The following is a 27908-nucleotide window of genomic DNA, read 5'->3' as shown; positions in this document are numbered from 1 at the left end:
AGTAAAAAAAATCATAACTAAAGGAAAAAGTATTAAGTTACTAACTAAAAGAAAAAAGTGTACTCTATATTAAAAAAAATCTAATATTAATGTTATCAATTAAATTAAAGATAAAAAATGTTTCATAAACAAATTAATGCCCAATAGGCCTCATGGAAAAGGGAAAGCATAATTTTCAGATCCTGTATATTTTATTGTTGTAATTTTGTTTGTGAAATTTTTTGTTATGTATCTTAAATCATTGAATATGTCATGATTAAAAATAATAAAATCTATTTTAAACAAAATCTGAAATTAAAAGTAAATCTCAAATAAAGTGAAAAAGCTATTTTTCAATCCCATATATAATAGAACACAAGACTAACTAGTTTTCTCACTAAACCTAACTCATCAAGCATTCAAATACAAACATTGTTCAGCTATGACCAACATTTACATTATGACTGCTTTTCTCCTCTCCCTCTTATTGTCCTTGTCTTGTAAGTAAACATGATTTTTTCATTGGTATAATTCGTTTAATGGTGAAGTGTTTCCAAGATTTTGCATAACTTAACCAATTATACAAAATATGTGGAATTGTAAATTATGTTTTAGTAGATTATAGAAATTGTGGGATAGAACCTACCAGTTTAAAGACTAATTAGATTTGATTAATGTTACGGTGTTGCATATATTTGATTAAAATTTCTAAGTACACTATTTTTTTAAAAAACATAAGTAATATAGTTATCTATTTTGACATGTTTTTTTTTCTTCTTAAAATTAATTGAAGGTCAAAGCATAACAATCGAGGCTAGGGAAGGTAAAGGGTGTATAGGAAAATGTTATCCATCTCCTACTCCTTCTCCTTCTCATATGATAATAGATTCAGAAGATATAATCATCCAAGAATGTATGGACCACAATGGACATAAAATGAAATGTCATTGCAAGTGTCCTAAATCTAAATCTCCTACTCCTTCTCCTTCGAATATGGATTCAAAAGACGAAGCCGTGAACAAAAAATGCATGGACCTTGAAGGGCATAGAAGCAAATGCCCTCCTTATCATTCCTCTTCAATGATACATTCAGAAGAAGTAGTCATCAAAGAATGTATGAACCATAAAGGTCATAAAAGCAAATGTCATTGCAAGTGTCATAAACCTAAAGCTCCTACTCCTTCCGCTATTGACTATGAATTTTAAAATTGGATGTAACCTGCAAATTTATTTTCTTTATATAATATAATAAAAAGGGTCAATATAGTTCTTTATTTTCATCTCATAGCGATATTATCAATTTCTTAATGATAATGCTTATATTCAGAATTTCGGATTTGCAAATTGGAGGATATAATACCTAAATGACAATGCTTAAGTACTCGATTTCTATATTTATCCATCCACTTAAATCAGTCACGTTTACCGGATAGTCTAGGCATATGTATAATGTATTTTATATGACTGATTTAAAATATATTCAGAAGATTAGTGTAGGCATTGTCATTTCTACATAATACATTTTTTTTTTTAATGTGAAGATACATAATACATTATACATATGCCTAGGACTACTTATAAAATATTCGAGACTCAGTACAAGTCCATACACTAAAAAACATGTCGACACTCACGTTAAGTGAGTCTACAAAGTCTCTTCCTCTTATATAAGACGAAGACAAAATCTTATCTGTTCAAACATTAAACACTTCCACAGAATACAAAGAAAGAGATCATGACTAAAACTCATGCCACCTTCTCTGCGGCCATCAACGTCTTCCTCCTCGTTTTCATCTCCCATTTCCCCGGAGCTTTGTCTGAATCCGACGAAGAGTGCGAACCCGAGTCTGACAACACATGTACCGACAAAACCAGAGCATTTGATCTCAAACTCATAGCAATCTTCTCAAATCCTCACCACCAGCCTTTTTGGCGTTTGTCTCCCGTTCTTTGCTCGTTCTGTCTCAGATTTCCAACCGGAGAAATCTCTCTTCCTCATCGTCAAATCTTTCGCCTCTGGAATCATCCTCGCCACTGGTTTCATCCATGTTTTGCCTGACTCCTTCGAAATGCTCTCATCTCATTGTCTTAACGATGACCCCTGGAACAAGTTTCCTTTCACCGGCTTTGTAGCAATGATCTCCGCAGTGCTTACACTCATGGTTGACTCTATTACCACCAGCGTTTTCAGCAGGTCTGGTAAGGAGGAGCCACATGCTGATGTGGCGTCTGCTTATACTCCTGACCAAGAGATGGGACGCTCGCATCATGGTGATCATGGTCTTAATCTTAGCGATGATAAGGAGCTTGGTTCTACTTTACAGCTTCTCCGCTATCGTGTTATTGCCATCGTTAGTGTTCCTTTCACTCTCTATTGTCTTTCAAGGTCACAAAAATTTTAGTTGCTAACAAATTACATCTCACGCCACTAACACTTGAACTAAAGTTATTTAAATCTTGCAAAAAACATTTTTAATAGGCTTCCTAGTTCCTAGGGTTAGATTATCAAACCGGTTTTTTTTGCATCCTGTTTTTGTTCAAAACAAATCAGTTTTACCAAATTGGAAATCTTTATTTTGAATGTATATTGGATCACTCCAACATATATACCGTTTAAATTCTTTATATTATGATTTAATAAGAGAGTAGTGATACGGAAAAGTTCTTTACATTATGAATTAGGTATTGGAGTTAGGAATAGTGGTGCACTCGATTGTTATCGGAGTATCCGTAGGAGCCACTAATAATACTTGCACCATCAAAGGCCTCATCGCTGCTCTTTGCTTCCACCAAATGTTCGAAGGCATGGGACTTGGTGGCTGCATCCTCCAGGTCAAAATCATCTCTTTCAATTAATTATCAGTTCCTCCAATGTAGTCATGTCCACCCCTATAATCTTATCAAGTTTCCAACTTTGACTTGTTTCTCCATAGTTTGTGTTATACTCATGTGTTTGAGAGTTTGATAACATGTGTAGGCAAAGTACGAGTGGGTGAAAAAGGCGGTGATGGCCTTCTTTTTCGCGGTCACAACACCTTTCGGAGTGGTTTTAGGAATGGCTTTATCTAAAACATACAAAGAGAATAGCCCTGACTCACTTATAACGGTTGGACTGCTCAATGCTTCCTCAGGTGGACTACTCATCTATATGTCTTTAGTGGACCTTCTAGCCGCAGATTTTATGGGTCAAAAGATGCAACAGAGCATTAAGCTTCAGTTGAAGTCGTACGCAGCTGTTTTGCTTGGTTCCGGTGGCATGGCCGTCTTGGCTAAGTGGACTTGATGATGTACCTTCGATGATATTTTTTTTTTTTTTTTTTTTCATCTTTTCTACATATCTTGCGAGATATATCTCGACGGGATCATTTGAACCATTTTAATAATGTTCATTACTTACATTATGCATAAAACTAGGTTTTAACTCACAATATACACGACTTTTATTTTAATTGAAAAATTATATTTTAAGTTTACTCGTAAAATATTTTAAATATAGACAACCTGTAAGAAAATTTTTTTGACAAAATTTTTTTGATGTAACAAATATTTGTTTCCAATTTTTCGATTTGTTTGTGATTTAATTACAAAATTTACTTTTTAAGTTTTTTTATTTATTCAAATGGCAAAAATTTAATTATGCAATTATTAAAAAATAAAAGATCATAACCCAAAATAGATTTTAGTACAAAATGTACTTAAAAAATGTATATATATATATATATACATGGTTATGGCGGTGAGAAAAGTGTATTATATATATAGACAAATATAATATTAAAAGTACATCTTATATTAGATATGAAATAAAACATACTTTGTTTCTATTTATTTCTCTGAATTTTATTTGTGAAAAATAGATTACGTATCTTTCTTGGATCATTGAATAAATGTCATAGTTAAAAATAATGATATATTTTCTAGAAAAAAAATCTGAGAATTATAGTATATTTAAATTAAAATAAAATTTGTTTCTTAGATAAAGATTTACTGTAGTAATTTTATTTGTGAAAATAGATTATATATCTTGCTTGGATCATTAAATAAATTTCATAGTTAAAAATAAAAATATATTTTCTAGACAAAATCTGAAATTTAAAGTATAAGTATATTTAAATAAGATTTATTTCTTAAATAAAGTAATCCCAAAAGGCATAATAAAAAGGTAAAGCACAATATTAAATTTGTAGATATATTGTAGTAATTTTATTTGAGAAAAATAGATTCTATATTTTGGATCATTGAATAAGGGTTAAATGTCATAGTTAAAAAGAATAATATATTTTTCTAGATAAAACTGAAATTTAAAGTAGAATTAAATTAAAATAAATTTTGGTTCTCTAAAAAGGTAAACCAAAAAGGAATAGTGAAAATAGTTAAGCACAATTTTAAAAAGTTGTAGATTTAATGTAGTAATTATGCTTGTGAAAAGTAGATTTGGTATCTTGGATCATTTAATAAGTTTACATAAAAACAATAAAATATTTTCTAGACAAAATCAGAAATTTAGAATACAATGAAATTAAAAAATAAATTTGTTTCCATCTCTTATGTAAATAATCAAGGGACCTTTAACCAAAAAATAATATATATATATATATATATATATAAATGAACAAAGGACTAGCTAGTTCTCTCGTTAAACCTAATTCATCAATCATTCATATACTAACATTCTTTAGCAATGGACAAATTTTACTTTAGGGCGGCTTTTCTTCTCTCCCTCTTGTTGTCTATCTCTTGTAAGTATATGATTTTTCTAAGTTTTAAATTAAATATAAGATATATTATTTTAATTTACAGCTTAATGATATTTACAGATCATATATGTGGTTAATGTTTCGGTAAAACTAATCTAACATCTTTGTTTTTTTCATGAAAATAAATTGAAGATCAAAGCAAAACAATCCAAGCTAAGGAAAGAGAAGAATGTATTGGCAAATGTTCTAGATCTCCCAAACCCACCTCTTCACCGAGACTTGGAGGCACAACTCCCAACGCCTCGCCTTTGCTGAGATTTGGAGGCACAACTCCCAACGCTTCTCCGTCGTTGAGACTTGGGGGAACAACTCCCAATGCCTCCCCTTTGCTGAAACTTAGTGGCACCACTCCTAACGCCTCCCCTTCACCGAGACTTGGAGGTACAACTCCCAACGCTTCCCCTTTACTTAGATTAGGAGGCACAACTCCAAATGTTTCCCCTTCACTAAGACTTCGAGGCACAACTCCAAATGCCTCCCCTTTACGAAAATTTGGAGGCACTACTCCAAACGCCTCCCCTTCACGAAAACTTATAGGGACAACCCCCAACGCCTCCCCTTCACAAAGAGTTGGAGGCACAACTCCAAACACCTCACCTTCACTTAGACTTGGAGGCACAACTCCTAACGCCTCCCCATCACTTAGACTTGGTGGCACAACTCCTAACTCTTCCCCTTCTTTGAGACTTGGAGGCACAACTCCCAATGCTTCCCCTTCATTGACACTCGGAGGCACAACTCCCAATGCTCCCCCATCGTTAAGACTCGGAGGCACAACTCCCAATACCTCTCCTTCGTTGAGACTCGGAGGCACAACTCCCAATGCCTCTCCTTCACTAAGACTTAGAGGTACAACTCCCAATGCCTCCCCTTCGCTTAGACTTCAAGGCACAACTCCCAATGCTTCCCCTTCGTTAAAACTTAGAGGCACAACTCCCAACAACTCCCCTTCGCTGAGACTTGGAGGTACAACTCCGAATGCTTCCCCTTCTTTAAGACTTGGAGGCACAACTCCCAATGCCTCCCCTTCTTTAAAACTTGGAGGCACAACTCCCAATGCTTCTCCTTCGCTCAGATTAGGAGGCACAACTCCAAATGCTTCTCCTTCGCTCAGATTAGAAGGCACGACTCCTAACGCTTCTCCTTCGCTCAGATTAGAAGGCACGACTCCTAACGCCTCCCCTACACTTAAGGGCACCACTCCCAACACCTCCCCTTCGCTGAGACTTGGAGGCACAACTCCGAATGCTTCCCCTTCTATAAGACTTGAAGGCACAACTCCCAACGCTTCTCCTTTGCTTAGACTAGGAGGCACAACTCCCAATGCCTCCCCTTCGCTTAGACTTCAAGGCACGACTCCCAACGTTTCGCCTTCGTTGAGACTTGGTGGCACAACTCCCAATGCCTCCCCTTCGTTGAGATTTGGAGGCACAACTCCCAACGTTTCCCCTACGTTCAGACTTGGAGGCACAACTCCCAACGCTTCCCCTTCGCTGAGACTTGGAGGCACAACTCCGAATGCTTCCCCTTCGCTGAGACTTGGAGGCACAACTCCGAATGCTTCCCCTTCGCTTAGAGTTGGAGGAACAACTCCCAATGCTTCTCCTTCGTTGAAACTTTGAGGCACAACTTTTAACCTCTCCCCTTCCCTGAGATTTGGATGCACACCTCCTAGCATTTCCTTTTTCGTTGGTACTTGGAGGCATAATTCCTCTTCAATGAGATTTGGAGACATCATTATCAAAGTTTTTCTTTCATCGTATAATTTATTAATATTAATAAAACGACCAGTTGATGTTTTTCTTTAATAATTATGAAATCGATTTCTAAATGACATTGCTTGTCACATCACAATCAATCTTTTCAAAAAAAAAAAATCAAAACATATGGTCCACCTCTAAATGGTTTAGACCTATATGATTTATTTTTTTGTCAACAACAATATTTAGACCAATATGATTGTCTACATATATAACTTATGGTGTGTATATAGGTAATTATTATTGAATATTATAAAACGTAAAATGCAAATGAGTTTAGATATAAGAAAAAAGAGTAACCAATGTCCACTCTGTCAATACTATTATTTGTATCTTTGGTCAAATCTAGTATTAATTACACTTATAACTTACTCCCTTTGTTTCTAATTGATTTATTTTTTAGATTTTTACACGTATTAAAAAAAAAACTAAAAATTGATTACAACTGCATTATTTTTTGTGATATACAATTTTTTGAACTCTAAACCAATACTTCAATAATTTAAATTATATATAATTTTGAAACAAAATTTTTTCTCCTATAAAATTTATAAATTAGAAACAGAGCTCAAGATTAACAATGATTTATAAAAACTGTAAATCCGGAAAAAATTAGAAAAACTGTAAACCGATCCTCTAGTTGAACTCATGGAACCCTCGTCCAAGTCATGTTAATTATGAATTTCCACAGCATCATTGAACTGAAGAATAGTCTTGTAGATTTGATTGGCGATCGAAATCATAATCCAAAGATTGTGTTACCATGACTCTCACCATTTGATGTAATAAGATATTTGCTTATTATATTCAAATACTATTTATTTTCTTTAAATTGATAATTATGATGTAATAAGATCTTGGCTTCGTGGTTCGTACGTGCTGAGTATATTAAAAAGAAGAATCACCTAATAACCAAAGCGACGCCGGTTCGAATCTCACAAAGTATTTTAGGGTTCTTTAAAAAAATATCAAGCTTTTTACAAATTCGCCTCCTTCTTTCTCGATCCTCTCAAAAATCTCCACCACCAATGAAGCGACGCCGTAACTCCAAACTCAAATTCGAAGAACCCTCCGACCAATCCCCGACAACCACGGCGGATTTCACCTTCTCACTCACCAGAATCGCCGTCAGTCAAATCTGCCAATCTACTGGATACAAATCCGCCGATTCATCCGCTCTCAACACTCTAACCCAAATCACAGCCAAATTCTTACAATCCCTCGCCGGACTCGCTTCGTCGTTCTCGAACGCCGCTAATCGTACGGAGGCTAATCTCTTCGACATCGTCAACGGCTTACAAGACATCGCTTTATCCACCTCCGATTGTTTCCCCGGCGGCTCTACCGTCCACGATATTGAATCACAGTGTTTGATCAAATCCGCTGTTCTCCGTAACCTCTCCGATTTCGTCAAGTATGCTCCTGAGATCCCTTTCGCTAAGCCGTTACCGAAGCCGGAAAGAAACGGATCATCGGGAAGAGATTTGGATCACGCGGCGGTGGAGGTGAAGTATGTTCCAGCTTGGCTTCCGCCTTTTCCTGACGCTAGTCTCTACTCCGATCGGTGTACCAAGATTGATAGATCTGAATATCATCACTTGTGGGAAAACTCTGATTCCGTTACTGATCGTGAGAGTTTGAAATCTAAGAGTTTTAGAGGTGGTAGAAGCGCCGGAAAATTACCACAGAGGAGAGCGAGAGTTAGATTCAAAATGGAACGAGATAATAGTATTGGTGGTGGTGGACCTGGTGGTGGTGATACCAGAATTGAGAGGTGGCGGGATAATGACGGTGGTGAATCTGGCCGTGATGTTGAGGTGAAGAAGAAAATTATAGATGAATATTTTTACAGTGCCGGCGAGTGGCCGATTTAAGTTTAAAAATAATACAAACCCGTGAGACGTGTAAGATGGATTCGAACCGGAGACGTTTTGAGGAACCGTGCACTTTGCTAATTGGTGTTATACCGCACGAGCTGCATCTCTGAAAGTTTCAGCGCACCAGTTGCTGTTTTTATATACTATTGATATTGTGGTTACTATATTTTTTATACTATTGATAATAATTTGATAGTATGGTTATTTTCATACTATTGAGCACTTGATTAGGTGTTTCTATTAAAGATTAGTTTGTTTCATTTTTTTTCTTAATTGCATAGGGAAATAACATTTTTTCCCTCTATAAAAGTAAAAATAATGGAAACTATAGGTTGGTGGATTAGAAAATGTAAATGAAAAGCAGAAATTTCGTGTGTTTTTCTTTTCACCAAATTATTTGTAAAGTTTTTATAAGCCACTTGACTCTAGTGTGGCTTGTATAGACGCATTTGTGCAGTCTTTTTCTAACATTCATTTTCATAAAGATTCAAATTGATCTTCACCGTCCATGTTTTAGAAGAAGTAATCCAATACGTACACGTGTTGGCTATCAAGTTTTGAGAGGTACCACTGTTTCATTACCACCAGTCCCCACTATATGTGATTCATATATAACAAAAACAAGTCGCCTTGCTTCCCAAAATTTACTGAAACTGCCACTGTTTTCGAGTTTGTTGGCTCTTCGATCTCGGCGGTGTCTTCTTCTCCGGTTCGTTTTGATAAACCTCCGGTAGTGTTTGACTGAGCTACGGTATGATTATTGTTTTGTCATTTTAATTTTTCAATTAGTCGTTGTATGAAGTGAGTAATCCACTGGTTTTGAGTTTTGACTTAAGCAATCGAATTTGAATTTCTTTTTTAGAATATGCCGGTGGTTTCTCTGGCTAAGGTTGTTACTTCTCCGGCGGTGGCCGGAGATTTCACGGTTCGTGCTCCGTTCATTTATGGGAAACGACTCGTGTCGAATCGTGTTTCTTTCGGGAATTTGAGGCGCCGGAGTTGTATAGGTCATTGCGTAAGAAGCGAATTGCAGAGTCCTCGTGTCTTAGGTTCCGTCACAGGTTTGAAATTCCGACGTTGATTTTGCTTGTTATTTGAGAGAATTGGTGATTGTTGTTGTGTTGATGGTGATTTGCGTTTTCTTTGTTTTCTTTGAATAGATTTAGCGTTGGATAATTCTGTGGAGAATGGTCATCTTCCCAAAGGAGATTCGTGGGCTGTACACAAATTTGGAGGAACTTGTGTGGGAAACTCAGAGAGGATAAAGGATGTTGCTGATGTTGTAGTTAAGGATGCCTCTGAGAGGAAGTTGGTTGTTGTTTCAGCAATGGCGAAAGTCACTGATATGATGTATGATCTCATTCATAGAGCACAGTCTAGGGATGATTCCTACCTGTCTGCTTTGAGCGGTGTTCTTGAAAAGCACCGAGCCACGGCTGTTGACTTACTTGATGGAGATGAACTCGATAGTTTCTTGGTTCGGTTAAATGATGATGTAAACAATCTCAAAGCAATGCTTCGTGCCATTTATATAGGTACTGGTTTTGTTTTCTCCTTTTCAATGCTAATTGCATATTGAGTTTAAGTAGTTGAATTAGATTTGGTATATGTTCTCCTGAAATCTTATTCCTCTTGTTATGAACTCTTCTATCTCTGCAGCTGGTCATGCCACAGAATCTTTCTCAGACTTTGTTGTGGGTCATGGAGAGTTGTGGTCTGCTCAGATGTTAGCTGCTGTTGTGAGAAAGGTATGAAGTCCTATATCATATGCTGCGAGAAAATCCTGATTAAGAAAAACTAGCTGGTCTGTACTTTTACCTTTCTTACATGCTTGTGTGTATTTTGCTTAAAGAGTGGATTAGACTGCACTTGGATGGATGCAAGGGATGTGCTTGTTGTTAGTCCAACAAGCACTAATCAAGTCGATCCTGACTTTGTGGAATCAGAAAAGAGACTGGAAAAGTGGTTTTCCCTGAACTCGGCAAAGATTATTATAGCAACTGGCTTCATAGCCAGTACACCACAAAACATTCCTACAACTCTCAAGAGGGATGGGAGTGACTTCTCTGCAGCTATAATGGGTGCACTGTTTAGATCTCACCAACTCACAATCTGGACAGATGTCGATGGTGTGTTCAGTGCAGATCCAAGGAAAGGTTTGTGCAAGCATACATTTTATTGCCATATATCGAGGACTAGTTATTGACCCATGACAGTCATGTGTTATGTTTGTCAATTATTATACTAATGAATACATTTTGCAGTTAGTGAAGCTGTTGTACTGAAGACTCTTTCTTATCAAGAAGCTTGGGAAATGGTAATTTTCCAACCTCTTGTACTTGTTTAAATGCCTAGTGTTCCAGAGTCTTTGTTTACACCTAACATGTATGTTGATATGCCTGCGCAGTCTTACTTTGGGGCAAACGTTTTGCATCCCCGGACCATTATTCCAGTGATGAAATATGACATCCCAATTGTAATAAGGAATATTTTCAACCTCTCTGCCCCTGGAACAATGATATGTCGGCAGACTGATGATGAAGATGGATATAAATTAGACGCTCCTGTCAAAGGGTTTGCGACGATTGACAATTTGGCTCTTGTAAATGTAGAAGGGTGAGCTGATGGTGGATATTGTGTTACACATCGCTGCTTATTTTATATCTTATACAAACTTTGCTTTCTTTTTTATAGAACTGGAATGGCTGGTGTTCCTGGTACTGCCAGTGCCATTTTTTCTGCTGTTAAGGAAGTTGGAGCTAATGTGATTATGATCTCACAGGTTATCTAGTTTAACTTTCTGACTTCTTTCATTGTTTATGTTTTCCCTTGTCAATTGTAGGTTCTTAATAATATACATAAATGCAGGCTAGTAGCGAGCATTCTGTATGCTTTGCTGTACCTGAGAAGGAAGTGAAAGCTGTTTCTGAAGCATTGAATTCCCGATTTCGTCAAGCTTTGACTGGTGGCCGCCTTTCCCAGGTGCCTTTAGATCTCTCTTGTTCGTTGTAGGATTTCCAATAGCTATTCTTTTAGCAAATCAACAGGATTCTTGTTTAGGCATCGGCTATTTTTCTCAACCTATGATTTAATTGTTTTTTTTCTTTTCAGATTGAAATCATCCCCAATTGTAGCATATTAGCAGCAGTTGGCCAGAAAATGGCGAGCACTCCTGGTGTGTCTGCCACTTTTTTCAATGCATTAGCAAAGGTAAGCGAAGTGTAGTGTTTGCAAAGAAAATCGAACGACTATTCTATCATCCATTTCATGTCCTTTTTGTGCTTAGAAGCTCTAATGATACCTTGCCATTCCTAAATACCTGCAGGCCAATATCAACATTCGTGCTATAGCTCAAGGTTGCTCTGAATTCAATATTACAGTAGTCGTCAAGCGTGAAGATTGCATTAGGGCATTAAGAGCTGTGCACTCAAGATTTTACCTTTCGAGAACCACTTTGGCTGTGGGGATCATAGGACCAGGATTGATTGGTGGAACCTTACTTGATCAGATTAGAGACCAGGTGAGTATCTGATGTGTATACGTGAGATTATAGTTATACTGTATATGGACCTAGGTTCAAGCTGAATCATCTTTGAATTTCTTTTCACAGGCTGCAGTGCTCAAAGAAGAGTTCAAAATTGACTTGCGTGTTATAGGGATCACTGGCTCAAGTAAAATGTTGATGAGTGAATCGTAAGTCAACGAAATTGATTCAATATTTTTAGGTGAACTGCATCACTGCTGTAATCCTTACACAATCATCATGTTTTAGGGGAATTGACTTATCAAGATGGAGAGAACTGATGAAAGAAGAGGGAGAAACATCTAACATGGAGAAGTTCACCCAATATGTGAAGGGAAATCATTTCATTCCAAACTCTGTTCTGGTTGATTGTACGGCCGATGCTGATATCGCTAGCTGTTACTACGACTGGTTGCTACGAGGAATTCATGTTGTCACTCCGAACAAAAAGGCTAACTCAGGACCACTTGATCAGGTTAAGAGTTTGATATTTGCTTTAGTGACTGTTAAAATGCAAGCTTCAAATCTGTTCTTGTTGAGTATATATCTGTTGAGGTTATGGGATTCTATGAACAGAGACACTAGCTAGTTGGTAACACTTTCCTGTAAATGCAGTATCTAAAGATAAGAGATCTTCAAAGAAAATCGTACACACATTACTTCTATGAAGCAACCGTTGGAGCTGGTCTTCCAATTATCAGCACTTTACGTGGCCTGCTCGAAACAGGGGATAAAATACTGCGGATTGAGGGCATTTTCAGGTATCTCCTGTTCAGCTTGGTACCACAACAATTTGTTCCGATAACAAAAGAATTAGCTGGCTTTGCATCTTCACACTAATATTTTGTTTTGATGCCTTCCTACAGTGGTACGTTAAGTTACCTTTTCAACAATTTTGTCGGCACCAGAAGCTTCAGTGAAGTTGTAGCAGAAGCAAAGCAGGCAGGTTTCACAGAGCCAGATCCACGAGATGATCTATCTGGAACAGATGTTGCCAGAAAAGTACGGTTTTTGTCATCATATCGTGCACACCTTCTGGTCTACCATTTAAATGATTTTGAACCTTCTTGTATTACACCTTCTACTTCTGCAGGTGACAATTCTTGCCAGAGAATCAGGCTTAAGATTGGATCTTGACGGCCTCCCAGTTCAGAGTCTTGTGCCAAAGCCTCTACAAGTAAGTCTCTGTATAATCACAGTATTAATTTGATCATCAATAAAGATAATCCTTTTCACACTTCAGTATTCTATTCCAATGTTCATCACAGGCTTGTGCATCAGCAGAAGAGTTCATGGAGAAGCTACCTCAGTTTGATGAAGAATTGTCCAAACAAAGACAAGAGGCTGAAGCTGCTGGAGAAGTAAGTAGTGCCTCTTAGCAAAACTCATGTTAAACGACTTCACCACCTCGAAAAGAACTCATTTCAGATTGTGTTGTTGTGTTGTCTGTTTTTAGGTCTTGAGATATGTAGGAGTTGTAGACGCGGTAGAGAAAAAGGGAACGGTCGAGTTGAAAAGGTATAAGAAAGATCATCCGTTTGCTCAGCTCTCGGGTGCGGATAACATCATTGCTTTCACGACCAAGCGGTACAAAGAACAGCCTCTGATTATTCGTGGACCTGGTGCTGGTGCTCAAGTCACAGCCGGTGGAATATTCAGTGACATTCTTCGTCTTGCATTCTATCTGGGGGCTCCATCTTAACACAATCATTTCTTCTAGGAACAAATCTAATGTTCGAACCCTGTTTCTACATGCTAGAGTCTGTAATTTGGATTTTAGAGATTTTGATTCTTATAGATGAAATAAACCTATTTGGTAATAAAACACTTTAGGTAAAAATTGAATAAGGCTTTTGGCATTATACAACACAAGCATTGAAATGCTGTCTCTTGGCTCTAATATCAGCTCCTTCCTTATTATTCCGACCCAACTGAAACAAAACTTGAGCTTCAGAAACATTTCTCAAACTATACTCTGGGTAAAAACTTCTTCTACAGCCTGAAGACTATAACCTAAGGTTGAAACACTCTGCTTTGAAAATGGAACTAATCTGAGATCCAATTTGGTGGAAGTTCATTTGTCAAGGATCTAATAATACTCGTCACAGCTTTCTTTGCTTTGAATGAGAGGGACCCCGTCTTCTCTCCATTTAATCCGTTCTTCGCAGATCGCAGCCACCACTTCGACATAGAGTTTGTGTTCCTAAGCCCAAAATGGAAAAAAAACGAATTGAAGTTTCTAATTTGTGAAATGTAATGTTCACAACTATTCTTTAGTAGTACCTCATGAAGAACCCTTTTGGCCAATTCCTCTGCTGTATCATTAGCATTCACCCGGACTGCACTTTGAGCAAGTATACGCCCTGTGTCATACTCCTCATCGACAAAGTGAATTGTCGGACCTGAATACCTACATAATGAACCAGTTTCATAGTTTCTTGCACATAAGAAAAGAATGAAACTAAACATCAGTAACATTGTATGAGTATGCGACTTTACCTAGCTCCCGATGCCAGAACAGCTTTATGCACTCTCTCACCATAAAGCCCTTTGCCTCCGAAAGCCGGAAGAAGCGCAGGATGAATATTTAGAATCCGTTTAGGAAAAGCTTGCACCAACTCAACCGGTATAAGTTTCAAATATCCAGCTAGAAGAACAAAGTCTACACCATATTCCCTATTAAGTACGCCAATGTTAAGAGACATATATCAGTTTCGACAAAGAGGTAACACCATCCATAAGGGTGATGAAGTTAACAAACAAATATGGAGAGAGATGAAACCTAAGAACATCCACAAGCTCTGTAGGAGAGAGTCCATCAGATGGTTCTCGTTTCGCTTTTGGGAATACTAAAACAGGAATGCCATTACTTCTTGCATACTCAGCACCTCCACAATCTGGAATTGATGAACATAAACAAGTATTGCTTACTCAGTGCTTCAAAAACATACAAATCGATGCACAGACCTATTCAAATAGATGCACATGACTCTTGTAACTGATTTATTGACTCGAAGAACCAACGCAGAGAAACTTAAAAAGAAGAAAGGCAAAACCTTTTTTGTTAGTGACCAACAAAACAACATCCCCTTTAACTGAACCAACACTGCATCCCTCATGAATCTTCTTGAAATTGGAACCACCTCCAGACACAAACACAGCAAGCTTCTTCCTTCTTACTCCATCTCTCGAAACATCAAGCTCTGCTACTATTGGTGCAAATGAAGCAGCTTTTACAAGTGGTCCGATCCTCATCGCAAATCGGCCTGCGGGACTTGGGGAAGAGAAGGAGAGAACATTCCGGGAAGGCGCCAACGAAGGAGCAAAAGAGGTCTCGCGAGTCTGAATTGGCGGACTCGCCGGGTAGTAGAGTTGACTCGAGAACAAAACCCGTGATTCCATTGAAATTCCGACGCTCTAATCGGAGTTTTTTGTCGGAACAAGTGACGGAGACTGGTCCGTTTCAACTTTCAAGCATTTGAAGTCCTGCTTTCAAAAAGGGATTTTAAGAAAACACCGTGCCGTCTTAGAAATATATTACCATACTGCGTGCCGTTTAGCATAAAAAAAACAGCGCCCAATGAGAGCGATACGATTTCACAAGGCCCATTGGCTCAACACGGCCCAATTGAAACGAGACGGTTCAACAAAGAAAGATCTCCTTACTCTTCACTCCGTTTTCTCCTACGTCTCGCTCTCTCTGTCTCTCTCTGAGAAATCGAGAGACTAATTTTGTCTCCTGTCGTCTTCGTTCGTTGTGTGTTTCTTCTTCTCCGTCGTCTTCTCAGGTACCTTTTCTTTTCTCACCATTGGTTCTGTGAATCGGTCTCTGTGTGTGCGTTGTTTTATTATCCCAATGCTTGCATTTGAAGCGAGATTATACCTTGGTAGCTATGGATTTCCGAAATTTCTTTAGAAAACAGGAACTAGAAAGGGACTCTCGTGTATTACCTTTGAGATTCCAAAGAATGAGGAACATTTCAGCATTTTATCGCCGATGTACTTCGTTTAGATTCTTTCAAATCGTTGTAGATATTATGATTTGTTCTGGTTTCTGGGTTTCGAGATTGCTTTGATTGCGAGAAAAACCTGAGCTTTTTTCATTGTCTTTGTTGTCCAGAAACTAGGGATTTCATGATCCATGAGCTGACGGTTGGTACAGATTCTGGTTTCTGTTGTTTTGTTTGTGGAGTGAAAGATAATGAGCTCTCAAGTCAGGAGGGATCGGAGAGAAAGGCCAAGGTTCACTTCTCGAACTACCCAGCAAACATGGGTTCCTAGAGGAACCTCCTCTACCTCCGTGGTTGTAAATGAGACTCCCTTTCCTCTTGATGCAAATACAAATTCGGGAAACCTTGATGATGCTGGTGCTAGACCTGGTCCTGTTTATCAGCAAAGGCAGCACTATGAGTCTGCTCCTCTGCTCAATGACCCGCGTCAAAGGAGTAATGTCCCAGGTCCTCCTTCTTATAGCCGCCAAAGGAGAAACAATGTTTCGAGACCTGTACTGGATAACCGTCAGAGAGGTGGGGATAGGGGTCGCTTGCCCCGGACTGGGAATGAGGGAACAGGGTTGGATAGAGAAAGGAATAAACATAACGAGAATACTATGATGACAGACCCAAATCTGCCTCAACTTCTGCAAGAGATACAGGATAAGCTAATGAAGGGTTCTATTGAGTGTATGATTTGTTATGACATGGTTAGAAGGTCTGCTAATATCTGGTCTTGCTCCAGTTGTTACTCTATATTCCATCTGAACTGTATTAAGAAATGGGCTCGAGCACCAACTTCGGTTGATTTGTTGGCGGATAAAAACCAAGGTAGTAATTGGAGATGTCCAGGTTGTCAGTTTGTTCAGTTAACATCGTCAAAGGAGATACAATATCGATGCTTTTGTGGAAAGAGGAAAGACCCACCTAGTGATCCGTATCTGACTCCTCACTCTTGTGGAGATATCTGTGGGAAGCCGCTGGAGAAAGAATTTGCGACAGCTGCAACTGTTAAAGAAAATACATGTCCTCATGTTTGTGTATTGCAGTGTCATCCTGGTCCATGCCCTCCATGCAAGGCGTTTGCCCCACCTCGTAATTGTCCATGCGGGAAGAAGATGATCAGAACTAGATGCTCCGAAAGAAAATATGATCTTACTTGTGGGCAGAGTTGCGATAAGCTTCTTAATTGTGGTCGTCATCGATGTGAAAGGGCATGTCATGTAGGCCCTTGTGATAGTTGTCAGGTACAAGTCAATGCCTCCTGCTTTTGCAAGAAAACGGTGGAGAGTGTAATTTGTGGTGAAATGAATGTGAAAGGAGAGGTGACAGCAGAAGATGGCGTCTTTTCATGCAAACTAAACTGCAGAAAACAGCTTGAGTGTGGAAACCATGAATGTCGTGATGTTTGCCATCCTGGGCCTTGTGGGGACTGTGAGTTCCTGCCTAGTAGAATTAAGGCATGCTATTGTGGGAAAACGAGTTTGGAAGAGGAGAGGCAGAGTTGCCTTGATCCAATTCCTTCTTGCTCAAACATTTGCAGCAAGCTTCTTCCTTGTGGGTTGCATAACTGCAATGAGATGTGCCATCCAGGTGGTTGTTCGCCTTGTTTAGTCCAAGTGAGGCAAAAATGTCGGTGCGGTTCAACATCCCGAACTGTGGAATGCTACAAAACAGTTTCAGAGACCGAGAAGTTCATTTGCGCCAAACCATGTGGCCGTAAGAAAAACTGTGGGAGGCATAGATGTAGTGAGCGGTGCTGCCCTCTCTTGAACCACCCAAAGAATGATGATTTGTCAGGCGATTCTGATCTCCACTTTTGCCATATACCTTGTGGAAAGAGGCTAAGGTGTGGACAACATTCCTGTGAAACTCTATGTCACACTGGTCACTGTCCTCCTTGCCTTGAGATGATTTTCACTGATCTTGCATGTGCTTGCGGAAAAACTTCGATACCTCCTCCATTACCATGTGGAACACCTGTCCCGAGTTGTCAGCTTCCTTGCTCAGTTCCTCAGCCTTGTGGCCATTCCGCGACGCATGGTTGCCATTTTGGAGACTGCATGCCTTGTTCAGTACCCGTGGAGAAGAAATGCATTGGTGGTCATGTGGTTCTCAGGAATATACCGTGTGGGTTAAAAGACATTAGGTGTAACAAAATATGCGGAAAAACAAGGTGTTGTGGCATGCATGCTTGTGCCAGGACGTGTCACCCTGAACCTTGTGACAATGGTGGTAACGCATCTGTAACTGGTCTGCGTGTAACTTGTGGTCAGACGTGTGGTGCTCCTAGAAGAGACTGCAGACACACATGTGCAGCGCTGTGTCATCCTTCTGCGCCTTGCCCTGATCAGAGATGTGAGTTTCCACTCAAAATTACTTGTTCATGTGGTCGCATAACAGCTACCGTCCCTTGTGATGCTGGAGGAAGTGCTGGTGGTTTTAGTGGTGACTCTATCTATGAAACCTCCATTTTGCAGAAGCTTCCAGTGCCGCTCCAACCTGTCGAGTCAAATGGGAATAGGATCCCTCTTGGGCAGAGAAAGCTTACTTGTGATGAGGAGTGTGCTAAGCTGGAGCGTAAGCGGGTTCTTCAAGATGCATTTGATATCACTCCTCCAAATTTAGACGCTTTACATTTTGGTGAGAATACTGCCATGACTGAGGTAATTTTAGATCTTTATAGACGTGACCCCAAGTGGGTGCTAGCAGTTGAGGAGCGATGCAAGTTTTTGGTACTTGGAAAGGCCAGAGGTAGCACAATTAGCTCCCTAAAGCTCCATATCTTCTGTACTATGGAAAAGGATAAAAGAGATGCAGTACGGTTGATAGCTGAAAGGTGGAAACTTGCTGTAAGCAATGCCGGGTGGGAACCAAAACGCTTTGTAGTGGTTTACGTTACACAGAAGTCAAAACCCCCTACAAGGATCATTGGAGTTAAAGGTGTTATCTCAGTAGGCGCGCCCCATGCACCAGCCTTTGATCCACTGGTTGATATGGATTCTCGACTCGTGGTTTGTTTTTTTGATCTCCCAAGGGAAGCTAACATCAGTGCCTTGGTTCTGAGATTTGGAGGTGAATGCGAGCTTGTTTGGTTGAATGACAAGAATGCATTAGCCGTCTTCCACGATCCAGCTCGAGCAGCCACTGCCATGAGAAGGCTTGAACACGGTTCTGTGTACCAAGGAGCGGTTGTTGTTGTACAGAACCCAGGACAATCTCCATCTCTCAGTAACGCATGGGGAATACCGGGTAGCTCGGTTCAGAAAGGAAATCCTTGGAATAAGGCGGTGGTTAAGGAATTAGATGACTCTTGGGAAACAGAGGATTCTCCCATTGGAGGGTCTATGTGGAAAACAGCAAAGGATAGCGATTTGATCACTCCCAACCGTTGGACCATACTCGAGTCAGATAAGGCTGTCTCAGTGGAGCCGCTAGCTCAGACCGAAGGGACAAGTAGTTCGGAAGCTGCTGGTAAGCAACCTGAAGAGACTTCAGTGGTTGATGACTGGGAGAAAGTATGCGACTGAGTAAAGAGAAAGATAAAACGGCAATGAAGTTCGTCCCTGTGAGTGCTTATTTTTTGCTTTTGACTATAGGACTAGTGTCTAGTGGAGTTTCAGTCATTTCGGAGCTCAAAACAGAGGTGGTCATTGAGATTGATAACTCTCTTTTGAAGCTTTTTCTTTAAAAATCTGTTCTGATTATGTTGAAATTTTACTCATACCGGGCTCTCGTTGGGATTCAACAAGAGTCGTGGCTGTTACCTTGTTGGGTTAGCTACTTACAAGCCTACTAGTGAATGCTGAATACTTTTGTGAAAGAGACAAAGTTCGACTTTAACGAATCCTTTCAAAATTTATAATTCCGGTAACTGTTGTTAAATTACAATTTTACGTTAAACCTCACACGACAGAACCAAAAGTTGACCTTCCAAAGTGACTTGAGATTCATTCCTTTAGAGAATAAAGAAAGAGTGTCAAGTGGTTTCAGAAACATAACTGTGTATGATTCTTAATGAGATGAAGTGCAACAAGTTGTTGATATATGCTTTGTCTTATATTGGCCTTTCAAGCATTTTTTATTACTTTGTCCCTCCGGTTAAAGAAAAGCTCAGGATTCTGAGTTTATATTTCACCTTCTTCTGTCTCAATCATTCTTTGTTTTCTCGACATGAAATAAAAGTCTATATAAAGCTCATTTCAAGAGTCGAGAGATATATTCTTTTAAGTGAAAAAACAAAAACTAGAAAATGTCTTCACAAAAGAGTTCGCACCATAAGGCTGACTCCAAAATGGAACAGGATGTGAGTTTCTTTTGCTCCTGAAGACAATCTTTTTAAATAAGAAATAACCAAATGTTTGTCAACTTCTTGTTAAATTGTGCAGAGCAATAGAAAAGCATGGGTTTTACAACCGAGGGGTCTTAACTTTGTTTGGGGAGGTGACTTGAGATATTGGGTTATCCCTAAAGAACCAAGGTACCTTCCGATTCATTCTATCTTCAAACCGATACACCAACTTCGGCTTACTGATATCGAAAAGTCTTAAACCGATTAATTTGTATTTTATTGTTGGTTTTAGGATGCCTGCTGAGCTGAAGATGGTGAGTTGGTTAGAGGTAACCGGTTCTTTCGAGAAGATTGAACCCGGAAAAACATACCAAATCGGTTTTAAAATCTCGTTTAAACCGGATGCGACAGGTTGGGACAAAGCACCAATTTGTATGTCTGCTAAAATCGGGAAGAAAGGCAAGACGATGTGGAAAAGAATCAAATCCGTTCAACAGAACTTTGGTAAACTGAAAGTTGGATCAGAACCCGTCAACATACCTGACGAGTCCGATGGCCGGTTTGAAATCTCGGTTAGTCCCACAACGCTTACCCAAGATACTAAGCTTCAGTTTGGTCTATATGAGGTTTGGACTGGACGATGGAAGACTGGTCTGTTGATCCATGAAGCCTTTGTTCACGAAGTGTAACAGAATATGAATATATGATCATTGTCGATTTTAATAGTCCGAACACAAATGTTATACCTCAAATTTCGACGATTTATTTCTTTAGATCATAATTATGTAAATGAAAGCGAAGCCTTGTAGCAAAAAGGTACCTTTCTTAAACAAGTTTTAAAGTTCAGTGTGATAATCTTCTGGTTTAAACCACAATGAGAAATCGATTCCTTTCGACTTCAAATTCTCAGTTGCGGGTGCGATTCTCTCCAGAAGCTACAATGATTCAACAAGAAATATGTCATCCCTGATCTCTAAACATAACATATTAAAAGCATTAACAAAAGTATTAACAGTTCATTAAACCTTAGAGTGAAGAACGCCATTGGACACCAAAATAGACCTATCAAACACAGAAAACTTCCCTCCGTCCATCCGAGTCACAGCTCCTCCAGCTTCCTCTACTATCTGCGTCCGAATTAAGACATCGATACAGCTCTCCAACATATGTAGTTTCATAAGAAGATATAAAAGTACGATGAAAAGGAATAGAGGATTACAAGAACACCAGCAGCCATGTCCCATGGCTTTAAACGATACTCCCAGTATGATTCTGCAATCCCGAGTGCCACGTGACACATGTCAACTGCTGCAGCACCGAGCCTTCGCACTCCCCGACTCACATCAGTGAACTCTTTGAACAATTCCATGTTAGTACTCCACGCATCATCATGTTCATACCCAAACCCTGTGATAAGAAGTGCTCTCTCCACCTACAATCAAACCCGTATAGATAGATATGTAATAAAACCAAAACCATTTTGCACACACCATGTCGAAACTAAATTGAATTCCTGATAAGTTACTTACCGAATCGGTTTTACTGACATGAATTTTTTGCCCGTTACACAATGCTCCACCACCTAAGAACTGAACTAAGTTAGCTGAATCTTATATACAGAACCAAACTAGACGAACATAATAAGCTGGTCACATTGTACCTGCAGTTGCAGAAAAGGTTCGAGTGTTCCAACACATTGGACCACCGACAAACTCTACCTACATGATGAAAGTTTCGGTTTCTTACTTATCATATTGATCAAAGAATCAGCAGAGAGGAACTGTAATAAGTTATAGCTAGTTTGTGTAAGTATAAAGTTAGATCTACCACTGAAGCAGCAGCGGGATTCCCGCGATACAGAACACCCACAGAAACCGCAAAACTAGGATACCCATGAGCAAAATTTGTTGTTCCATCTACACATAAACGGAAGAAATGATTACTCAATTCTCAGAGATTCCACACACATGAAGAGAAAGCAACGAGATTCGTAAAGAGAGCAAAACCTAGAGGATCAATGCACCAGAGATAATCAGAAGACGAATCGCCGATAATACCTCCTTCCTCTCCAAGAATCAGATGATCACTAAAATTCTTTTTCACTACTTCCAAAATAGCAGCCTCGCTAGCTTTATCAGTACTACAAATTCACCAGATATTAACACTTTAATGCTTCAGACAATGAAGTCAACATGAACACAAATAAACCTCAACATCTACTACACAAGCTAGCAACTTTAAAAGCTGAAGGCCCCTATGTTTAAAGTGCTTACTCAGTTACTAAGTCAGTGAGGCCTTTATAAGTGATATTCCTTGGCTTATTTACAGCTTCCATGACCACCTGCCAAACCAGATGATTCAATTCAAGTCAGCTTTTTTACTCTTCTCCTTCTGCTCTATGCACCTAAAGAACTCGATTTAAATACCATTGAACACAGTTTCGACTCTTATTATGAGCTTTATTAAAATCAGTTGTCTAATAAACATAAATTTGGCTACTGTATTGTAAAGACATGAAATTTCGAACCTCAGCACCGGTTTTAGCGGCGAGTTCAACGACTTCAAGGAGATGTGCCGGCGATATAGTTCCGGTGGTTTTAGCTCCGATTCTTGGATAATGCGTCTGATCAGAAACTTCAGAAACAACAGCTTTTGTTTGAAGCCTCGTCGTGGACTTGAAGCTATTAGACAAAATCCTCGAACACCCATGTCGGAAATTCCTGGTTACTGTCCGGCATGAAAATGAGTTTTGCAACGGAAGAGATGGGACTTTGTGTAAGTTCGAGATTCTCATTGACATGTTTCCCGAGAATATTAAAGACCTTCCCATCGGTGTCGCCGGAGAATTTTCTCAGTTACTTCAAATTTTGTCAGGTTTTGGTTTTTTATTGTATATACGGCCGAGAGAGTCCCAAAGCTGATATAAAGAATAAAGACGGAAAAAACAGATAGTTTATTGAACACTATCTAAAAAAAATTACAAAGATGGAATTTTTGTGGTGATATCATGAAAATTCACAGGACTAAAAGAAAACAAAGGTAAATGATGTATGAACAACATGTTATACTGTAGTGTTTTACCAATAGACCCTGAGATTGTTTGTTGATTGATCACACTCGCAAGCAACAGAAGCTGAACTGATTGATTCCAACATCTATCTTACTGAGATCAGAATTAGTCTCATTTCTGAATACATGTACATTGTAATGACTAGCAAAAGGAAATGATTCTAACTATCCAATCCAATTCATTAGAAGCAGCATCCAAGTATGTATCATAATTGATTAGACAATTGAAGATTGAGATACCAAGTAACCAAAACCACAAAGTTGCAGTAAGTTCCCACCATCATGTGTCTCCTGCTTCATTACAGCATTTACAAACTAAACCCAATTCATTATAGCAAACCCATATAAGGACCATTTGATATTCATGATCTCATCTCCAACAGATGCAGAAAGAATCAGACTTTGTAATCCCTAAATTTCCCAATTACAAAGCTTACCACATCCAAGAAGCTTCAACAACAAGACCACCATTATATAAAAATAACTCCTTTCTTATCTACCGCTGTTCAAATTGTCTCTGATGACGAGAGAGACAGAGAGAAAGTGAAAGCTGAGCGTCCTCGCACTGTTTACGCTTGAGGCTTGTCCCGCCGCTTGAGCAAAGTGACCTCACCGCCTCTGATTCCTCCGGACAAGCCTCCCCCACCACGCACTCCGCAAACGCCTTGTTCAAATGTCTGCAACCTGATCTCCTCGCCGGTCCTTCCGGCATCCGACGGTGGCACTGCAACAGCGCTTCCTCCAACCGATCACAAGATCTCATCGGAACCGGAATCTTCCCGGTGATCGATTTCTCTTACATTGATCTTCTTTGATGAGCCGTTGGACTTATTCTTATTTTGGATATGGGCTTGGCCTTTTTATTATGAAGCCCACTTATTATTACTTCACACCAAAGACCAAACTATTATACCACGAAATCAAAAGTAATTAAGAACAAGATATTAGAAATATACATATCACTCTTTTTAAAATCTTTCATGGTTTTAAAGTCAATCAAATCACATGTGGTGGTTATATGACTTAATCGTCAGAAAAGTTTTGTGACTTTTTGTAGTCTTTGCCAAGGTTGGTAGGTTCTTGGGTAGACTGTACAAGTGGTTGTCGATGTGACTACTTGCCATTGGCTTAGACCAACTATGTTTTTTTATTAGATGAGTGACATCACGCTATGATTAGTCTCTTATGTTTGATTTAACTAATTTATTACTATACATTTTTTTTTTGCTAATCAAAAGTTACTAATCTTTGTCATAAGTGACTTTGTTTGGATCAGAGAACATGTTTAGTTACCAACTCGCAAACATAGTGGTTATATTAAAATCTGAATATTTATATGTAAAAGAGTCCCTCGTATCAAATGTTAGAAGAAACCTAATTACTATGTTGAAGGTGTGATTCGAGGTTTGCCTCGGAGTATATGATGGGTTACTCCAGCACCATTGCACTTGGTACTCGAACATATTGGTTTGGGTGTTTTCTCTGCTAAAACATATTAATATGGTGATTTGATTACATATCCTATCATAATATGAAATGTGATCTATAATCTTTGGAACCCTATTAGTTACATATTCCAAAAAAAATATATATATTTAATCTCAAACACATTGTATTTGACCATTTGGCAAGTGTTCTTAAAATACTTATGTATCCTAACTAATGTTGTTTGTACAAAGTATAAACCCCTAATCCTAACAAATGATTGAAAGACATCAGAAAGCTATGAATTACAATTACATCTTTAAGATGAAAGTATGAGGAAGATATCTTCATGATCTTAGTACAATCTATATCATGCATGCGTTCTTGAATCAAAGATTTTTGAAACAAACTTGAGTTTGCTAAACAAAACAGAATCTCAATGTCGACCATGTATTGGTTACTTATGGCACAGCATGTATTATAAATAACATGAGTCTGCAAAAAAAACAAAATAAAAATGTAATAGTAATTTGCAAGATTGTTCTTAAGATGTAAATATCTATTCATTGGATTGGATGGAAGAGATTATAAAACCGAACTATCTCTCCTTGCACTATACTCATGAAATCATAAAATTCCATGTTAAAAACCTATACTATGTAGAACATCTATCATTTGTATCAAAGCTACATTGACATGTAATAAGCAATAGCTAGATTGGTCAATTTAAGTAGTATATATATGCTTAATTAAAGTCTATACATAAAAATATATATATATATATATATATATATATATATATATATCGAATAAGATAAAATGTTTACTAGCTAAATATCAAGATCATGCGTCTTGTCATTTTATAATATATATTATGTTTTATTTAATTATAAATCTTAGTAATAGGTCAAGGGAAAAGAACACACATAGGCACATGTAAACGCGTTCCTACCAACGAACATGGACTTGTGATCTTGTGGACATATTTCATATACACAGTAACTAAAACATAAATGCGTATATTCCGGAGAACGAAGATGTGATACTATGAAAATAACACACACATTATTGAATTTACTAGCAAGTACAAGAACAAGACAAGTAAATATATAATTTTTACCTTGAATGATCGTACAAAGTAAACCCGGAATCGCCTTTCTCATGAAGTTGAGTTTATCGTTTGTTGCCATTGTTGGTGATTTAGTGACTGAAGCTGCAGGATGACCTAGTACTACTACTATCTTTGCACACACACGCATATATATCTACACTAGTATATATTTTACCATACACAAAAGGCATGCATGTGAACTATATGTATATACACATGCATGAATCCATAAATATATACAACAAAGTAGTCAAAGAACAAACTGTATACATGTATAGAGGTGCGTGTGTGTGGCGTATATGTAGCGATTACCAGATCATGCTGGCAGCTTCAGCCTCTCAAAACCAACTGACTCATTAAGGAAGAGAACTTTGAGAAGAGAAAAGAGACATTTTCAAGATTTTGGTTTAAAGGAGAGAGCAAACATTAACAAGAAGAAAAGAGAAATGGAAAAAAATGTCTCAGCTTGATAAATCTTGATTGAGATTCTTCTCTTTCTTTCACACACAGACACATGTATATAACAATCCTTTTTGTATTAACAACAGAAACTTTGAATAATTTTATTTAATAAGAAATATGATAACAACACACGTTACACAGATGCTTGTTTGGATATATAATTAAATGGACCACAAATGTGTATTTCTTTTTATTGTTTTGTCAACATGCGTATTTCTTTTTGGTATAGAATATAAATTATACAATTGGAATGATCATGATATTTTTGTTATTTTAAAAATAATATTGATTAAACGATAAATACCATAGCATTGTAGATTATGTATACTAGAGAGTAGAGAGTAACATTAAATTTCATTACCTATCTTCATAATTATAACCTACCACTTCAACCTAAATTATATATATTTAAACCAAAAACGTTACTACAAAAATATAGTGGCCATACACACCTACTCTCCAATCTAACTTTTGTTTTTGTCTTTGCATATTTTTGATTTATTAAAATTTAAATTAAGTTTTGATCTCCAAATGTTTATTGAGCTCAAACTGAATAAGTTTGCCATAATTATACATATAAACCAAACAGATTTACGCAATTATATATGCTGGAAAATATTTTTAAGAAAAACGAAAAAGATGGATGAAGATCAAAGAAGAGAAGATAGGGTTTTGAGAATTAATGGCTGAGACAAATGAAAAGGATACGACCAAATCGGAAATCTTCATTGCATGCGTCTTCTGTCTTATTGCATCTCCTCTTTCGTTTGTCCTCAGACATCACAATCCATCCAACATGCATGTTCACATATAATATACACATGCATACACAAAAACCACTCATATACATATATTTATAAACTATTATGTAAAAAGCTTGGAAAGTTTTTGCACGAATGAAACATTCAAATCAAAAATGTTCGAGGTAGAAACTTAAGATTAATTTGATATATTATGTGACTTAAGTAAACATATCATATTTCAACACCATATCCTTCGATCGAATTAAATTTCACAAAACTGACCATGTTCGGATACAATATATATCACTACTAGTAGTGCATATATATAATAAGGGGTACTATCAATTGGTGTGACAAAAACAAAACAAAAATAAGTGTATTAATGGATATGCTTACAAGTAGTAATAAATGGACGTTGGCATGACAAGATTAGTTGGAAGATGGAGTTGTCTTGAGTTGTGTGTTGTCTCTTGTCATCTCTAGTGTCTTTTTGTTTTCTGTTTTCCATATTTACATAAATCGAACATTTCCAGTTGTACGTAAAATATATATAGTCATTTCTAATTTTTCAATTATAAACAACATTGGAAAAAATATATAATCCACATCAATCGCTGTTATTAGTTAAAATTTTTAAACCAAGGCATTAGTAAGAGACTAATAATATAAAATGTGTGCATCACTTGTCTTCATAATAACTACAAAAACCCAAAAAAAAAAAAAAAAAAAACAAGTAGAATGCTATATGAGTCTATGATGATAACTCCATTAATTGTTTTTCTTGTTTTTGTTTGTTATAATTGACGTTAATGATTTAATAATTGGGTCCATAGAAACGTGATTATGTTTTAATGTCTCCCATGATTGAAATCAGCAAAAGATAATTAGATTTTATTAAGTGTTTACGTTAGAAAATCTT

General features: G+C 37.8%; 9 protein-coding genes and 1 pseudogene across 12 annotated transcripts; 7 read left to right on the top strand and 3 right to left on the bottom strand.

The window, feature by feature from the left end:
* Window positions 1-374: 374 nt before the first annotated feature.
* LOC111828725 lies at window positions 375-1255 on the top strand. Its single transcript, XM_023777349.1, has 2 exons — window positions 375-479; window positions 773-1255. The coding sequence occupies exons 1-2, from the start codon at window positions 422-424 to the stop codon at window positions 1183-1185; spliced, it is 471 nt and encodes a 156-aa protein (XP_023633117.1). The 5' UTR covers window positions 375-421; the 3' UTR covers window positions 1186-1255.
* A 459-nt stretch (window positions 1256-1714) lies between these two features.
* On the top strand, window positions 1715-3286 carry LOC17900004 (annotated as a pseudogene).
* A 1330-nt stretch (window positions 3287-4616) lies between these two features.
* On the top strand, window positions 4617-6547 carry LOC111828724 (mucin-2-like). 2 transcript variants are annotated; one of them, XM_023777348.1, is made up of 3 exons: window positions 4617-4718; window positions 4869-5858; window positions 5898-6547. In XM_023777348.1, the coding sequence occupies exons 1-3, from the start codon at window positions 4661-4663 to the stop codon at window positions 6356-6358; spliced, it is 1509 nt and encodes a 502-aa protein (XP_023633116.1). In that variant the 5' UTR covers window positions 4617-4660; the 3' UTR covers window positions 6359-6547. The 2 variants fall into 2 exon arrangements, with proteins under 2 accessions (XP_023633116.1, XP_023633115.1); XM_023777347.1 differs by having other exon boundaries at window positions 4869-5867; window positions 5907-6547.
* An 810-nt stretch (window positions 6548-7357) lies between these two features.
* LOC17899552 (transcription initiation factor TFIID subunit 8) lies at window positions 7358-8633 on the top strand. The gene has a single exon (XM_006303683.2). The coding sequence runs from the start codon at window positions 7525-7527 to the stop codon at window positions 8368-8370; it is 846 nt and encodes a 281-aa protein (XP_006303745.1). The 5' UTR covers window positions 7358-7524; the 3' UTR covers window positions 8371-8633.
* A 369-nt stretch (window positions 8634-9002) lies between these two features.
* On the top strand, window positions 9003-13744 carry LOC17896853 (bifunctional aspartokinase/homoserine dehydrogenase 1, chloroplastic). Its single transcript, XM_006306662.2, has 18 exons — window positions 9003-9124; window positions 9236-9434; window positions 9534-9908; window positions 10033-10121; window positions 10226-10529; window positions 10638-10690; window positions 10781-10989; window positions 11068-11155; window positions 11242-11355; window positions 11485-11583; window positions 11699-11893; window positions 11984-12066; window positions 12146-12371; window positions 12512-12657; window positions 12763-12898; window positions 12990-13073; window positions 13165-13257; window positions 13353-13744. Exons 2-18 carry the CDS (start codon window positions 9239-9241, stop codon window positions 13596-13598), a joined length of 2736 nt encoding a protein of 911 aa, XP_006306724.1. The 5' UTR covers window positions 9003-9124; window positions 9236-9238; the 3' UTR covers window positions 13599-13744.
* Window positions 13709-15347, bottom strand: LOC17899916 (phosphoribosylglycinamide formyltransferase, chloroplastic). The gene is made up of 5 exons (XM_006305762.2): window positions 14953-15347; window positions 14679-14793; window positions 14396-14572; window positions 14180-14306; window positions 13709-14099 (listed from the first exon to the last, which is right to left on the bottom strand). The coding sequence occupies exons 1-5, from the start codon at window positions 15296-15298 to the stop codon at window positions 13986-13988; spliced, it is 879 nt and encodes a 292-aa protein (XP_006305824.1). The 5' UTR covers window positions 15299-15347; the 3' UTR covers window positions 13709-13985.
* A 241-nt stretch (window positions 15348-15588) lies between these two features.
* On the top strand, window positions 15589-19753 carry LOC17898391 (NF-X1-type zinc finger protein NFXL1). The gene is made up of 2 exons (XM_006306565.2): window positions 15589-15684; window positions 16017-19753. Exon 2 carries the CDS (start codon window positions 16098-16100, stop codon window positions 19416-19418), a length of 3321 nt encoding a protein of 1106 aa, XP_006306627.1. The 5' UTR covers window positions 15589-15684; window positions 16017-16097; the 3' UTR covers window positions 19419-19753.
* On the top strand, window positions 15603-21075 carry LOC17899700 (protein PHLOEM PROTEIN 2-LIKE A9). Of its 2 annotated transcripts, none has more exons than XM_023777427.1 (3): window positions 15603-15684; window positions 20277-20368; window positions 20472-21075. In XM_023777427.1, the coding sequence occupies exon 3, from the start codon at window positions 20473-20475 to the stop codon at window positions 20866-20868; it is 396 nt and encodes a 131-aa protein (XP_023633195.1). In that variant the 5' UTR covers window positions 15603-15684; window positions 20277-20368; window position 20472; the 3' UTR covers window positions 20869-21075. The 2 variants fall into 2 exon arrangements, with proteins under 2 accessions (XP_023633195.1, XP_006303203.1); XM_006303141.2 differs by lacking the exon at window positions 15603-15684 and adding an exon at window positions 20043-20194.
* Window positions 20756-23307, bottom strand: LOC17899328 (phosphatase IMPL1, chloroplastic). 2 transcript variants are annotated; one of them, XM_023777426.1, is made up of 10 exons: window positions 22707-23307; window positions 22453-22520; window positions 22186-22319; window positions 22007-22095; window positions 21840-21897; window positions 21709-21761; window positions 21399-21611; window positions 21205-21306; window positions 21000-21114; window positions 20756-20849 (listed from the first exon to the last, which is right to left on the bottom strand). In XM_023777426.1, exons 1-9 carry the CDS (start codon window positions 23007-23009, stop codon window positions 21016-21018), a joined length of 1119 nt encoding a protein of 372 aa, XP_023633194.1. In that variant the 5' UTR covers window positions 23010-23307; the 3' UTR covers window positions 20756-20849; window positions 21000-21015. The 2 variants fall into 2 exon arrangements, with proteins under 2 accessions (XP_023633194.1, XP_023633193.1); XM_023777425.1 differs by lacking the exon at window positions 20756-20849 and having other exon boundaries at window positions 20923-21114.
* Window positions 23308-23430: 123 nt separating this feature from the next.
* On the bottom strand, window positions 23431-24372 carry LOC17898196. The gene is made up of 2 exons (XM_006304280.2): window positions 24366-24372; window positions 23431-24043 (listed from the first exon to the last, which is right to left on the bottom strand). The coding sequence occupies exons 1-2, from the start codon at window positions 24370-24372 to the stop codon at window positions 23745-23747; spliced, it is 306 nt and encodes a 101-aa protein (XP_006304342.2). The 3' UTR covers window positions 23431-23744.
* Window positions 24373-27908: the final 3536 nt, after the last annotated feature.

This window comes from Capsella rubella, unplaced genomic scaffold (assembly GCF_000375325.1).
Source record: "Capsella rubella cultivar Monte Gargano unplaced genomic scaffold, Caprub1_0 scaffold_1, whole genome shotgun sequence".
Classification (NCBI taxonomy): Eukaryota; Viridiplantae; Streptophyta; class Magnoliopsida; order Brassicales; family Brassicaceae; genus Capsella; species Capsella rubella.
This window is presented reverse-complemented; position numbering and strand designations above follow the sequence as displayed.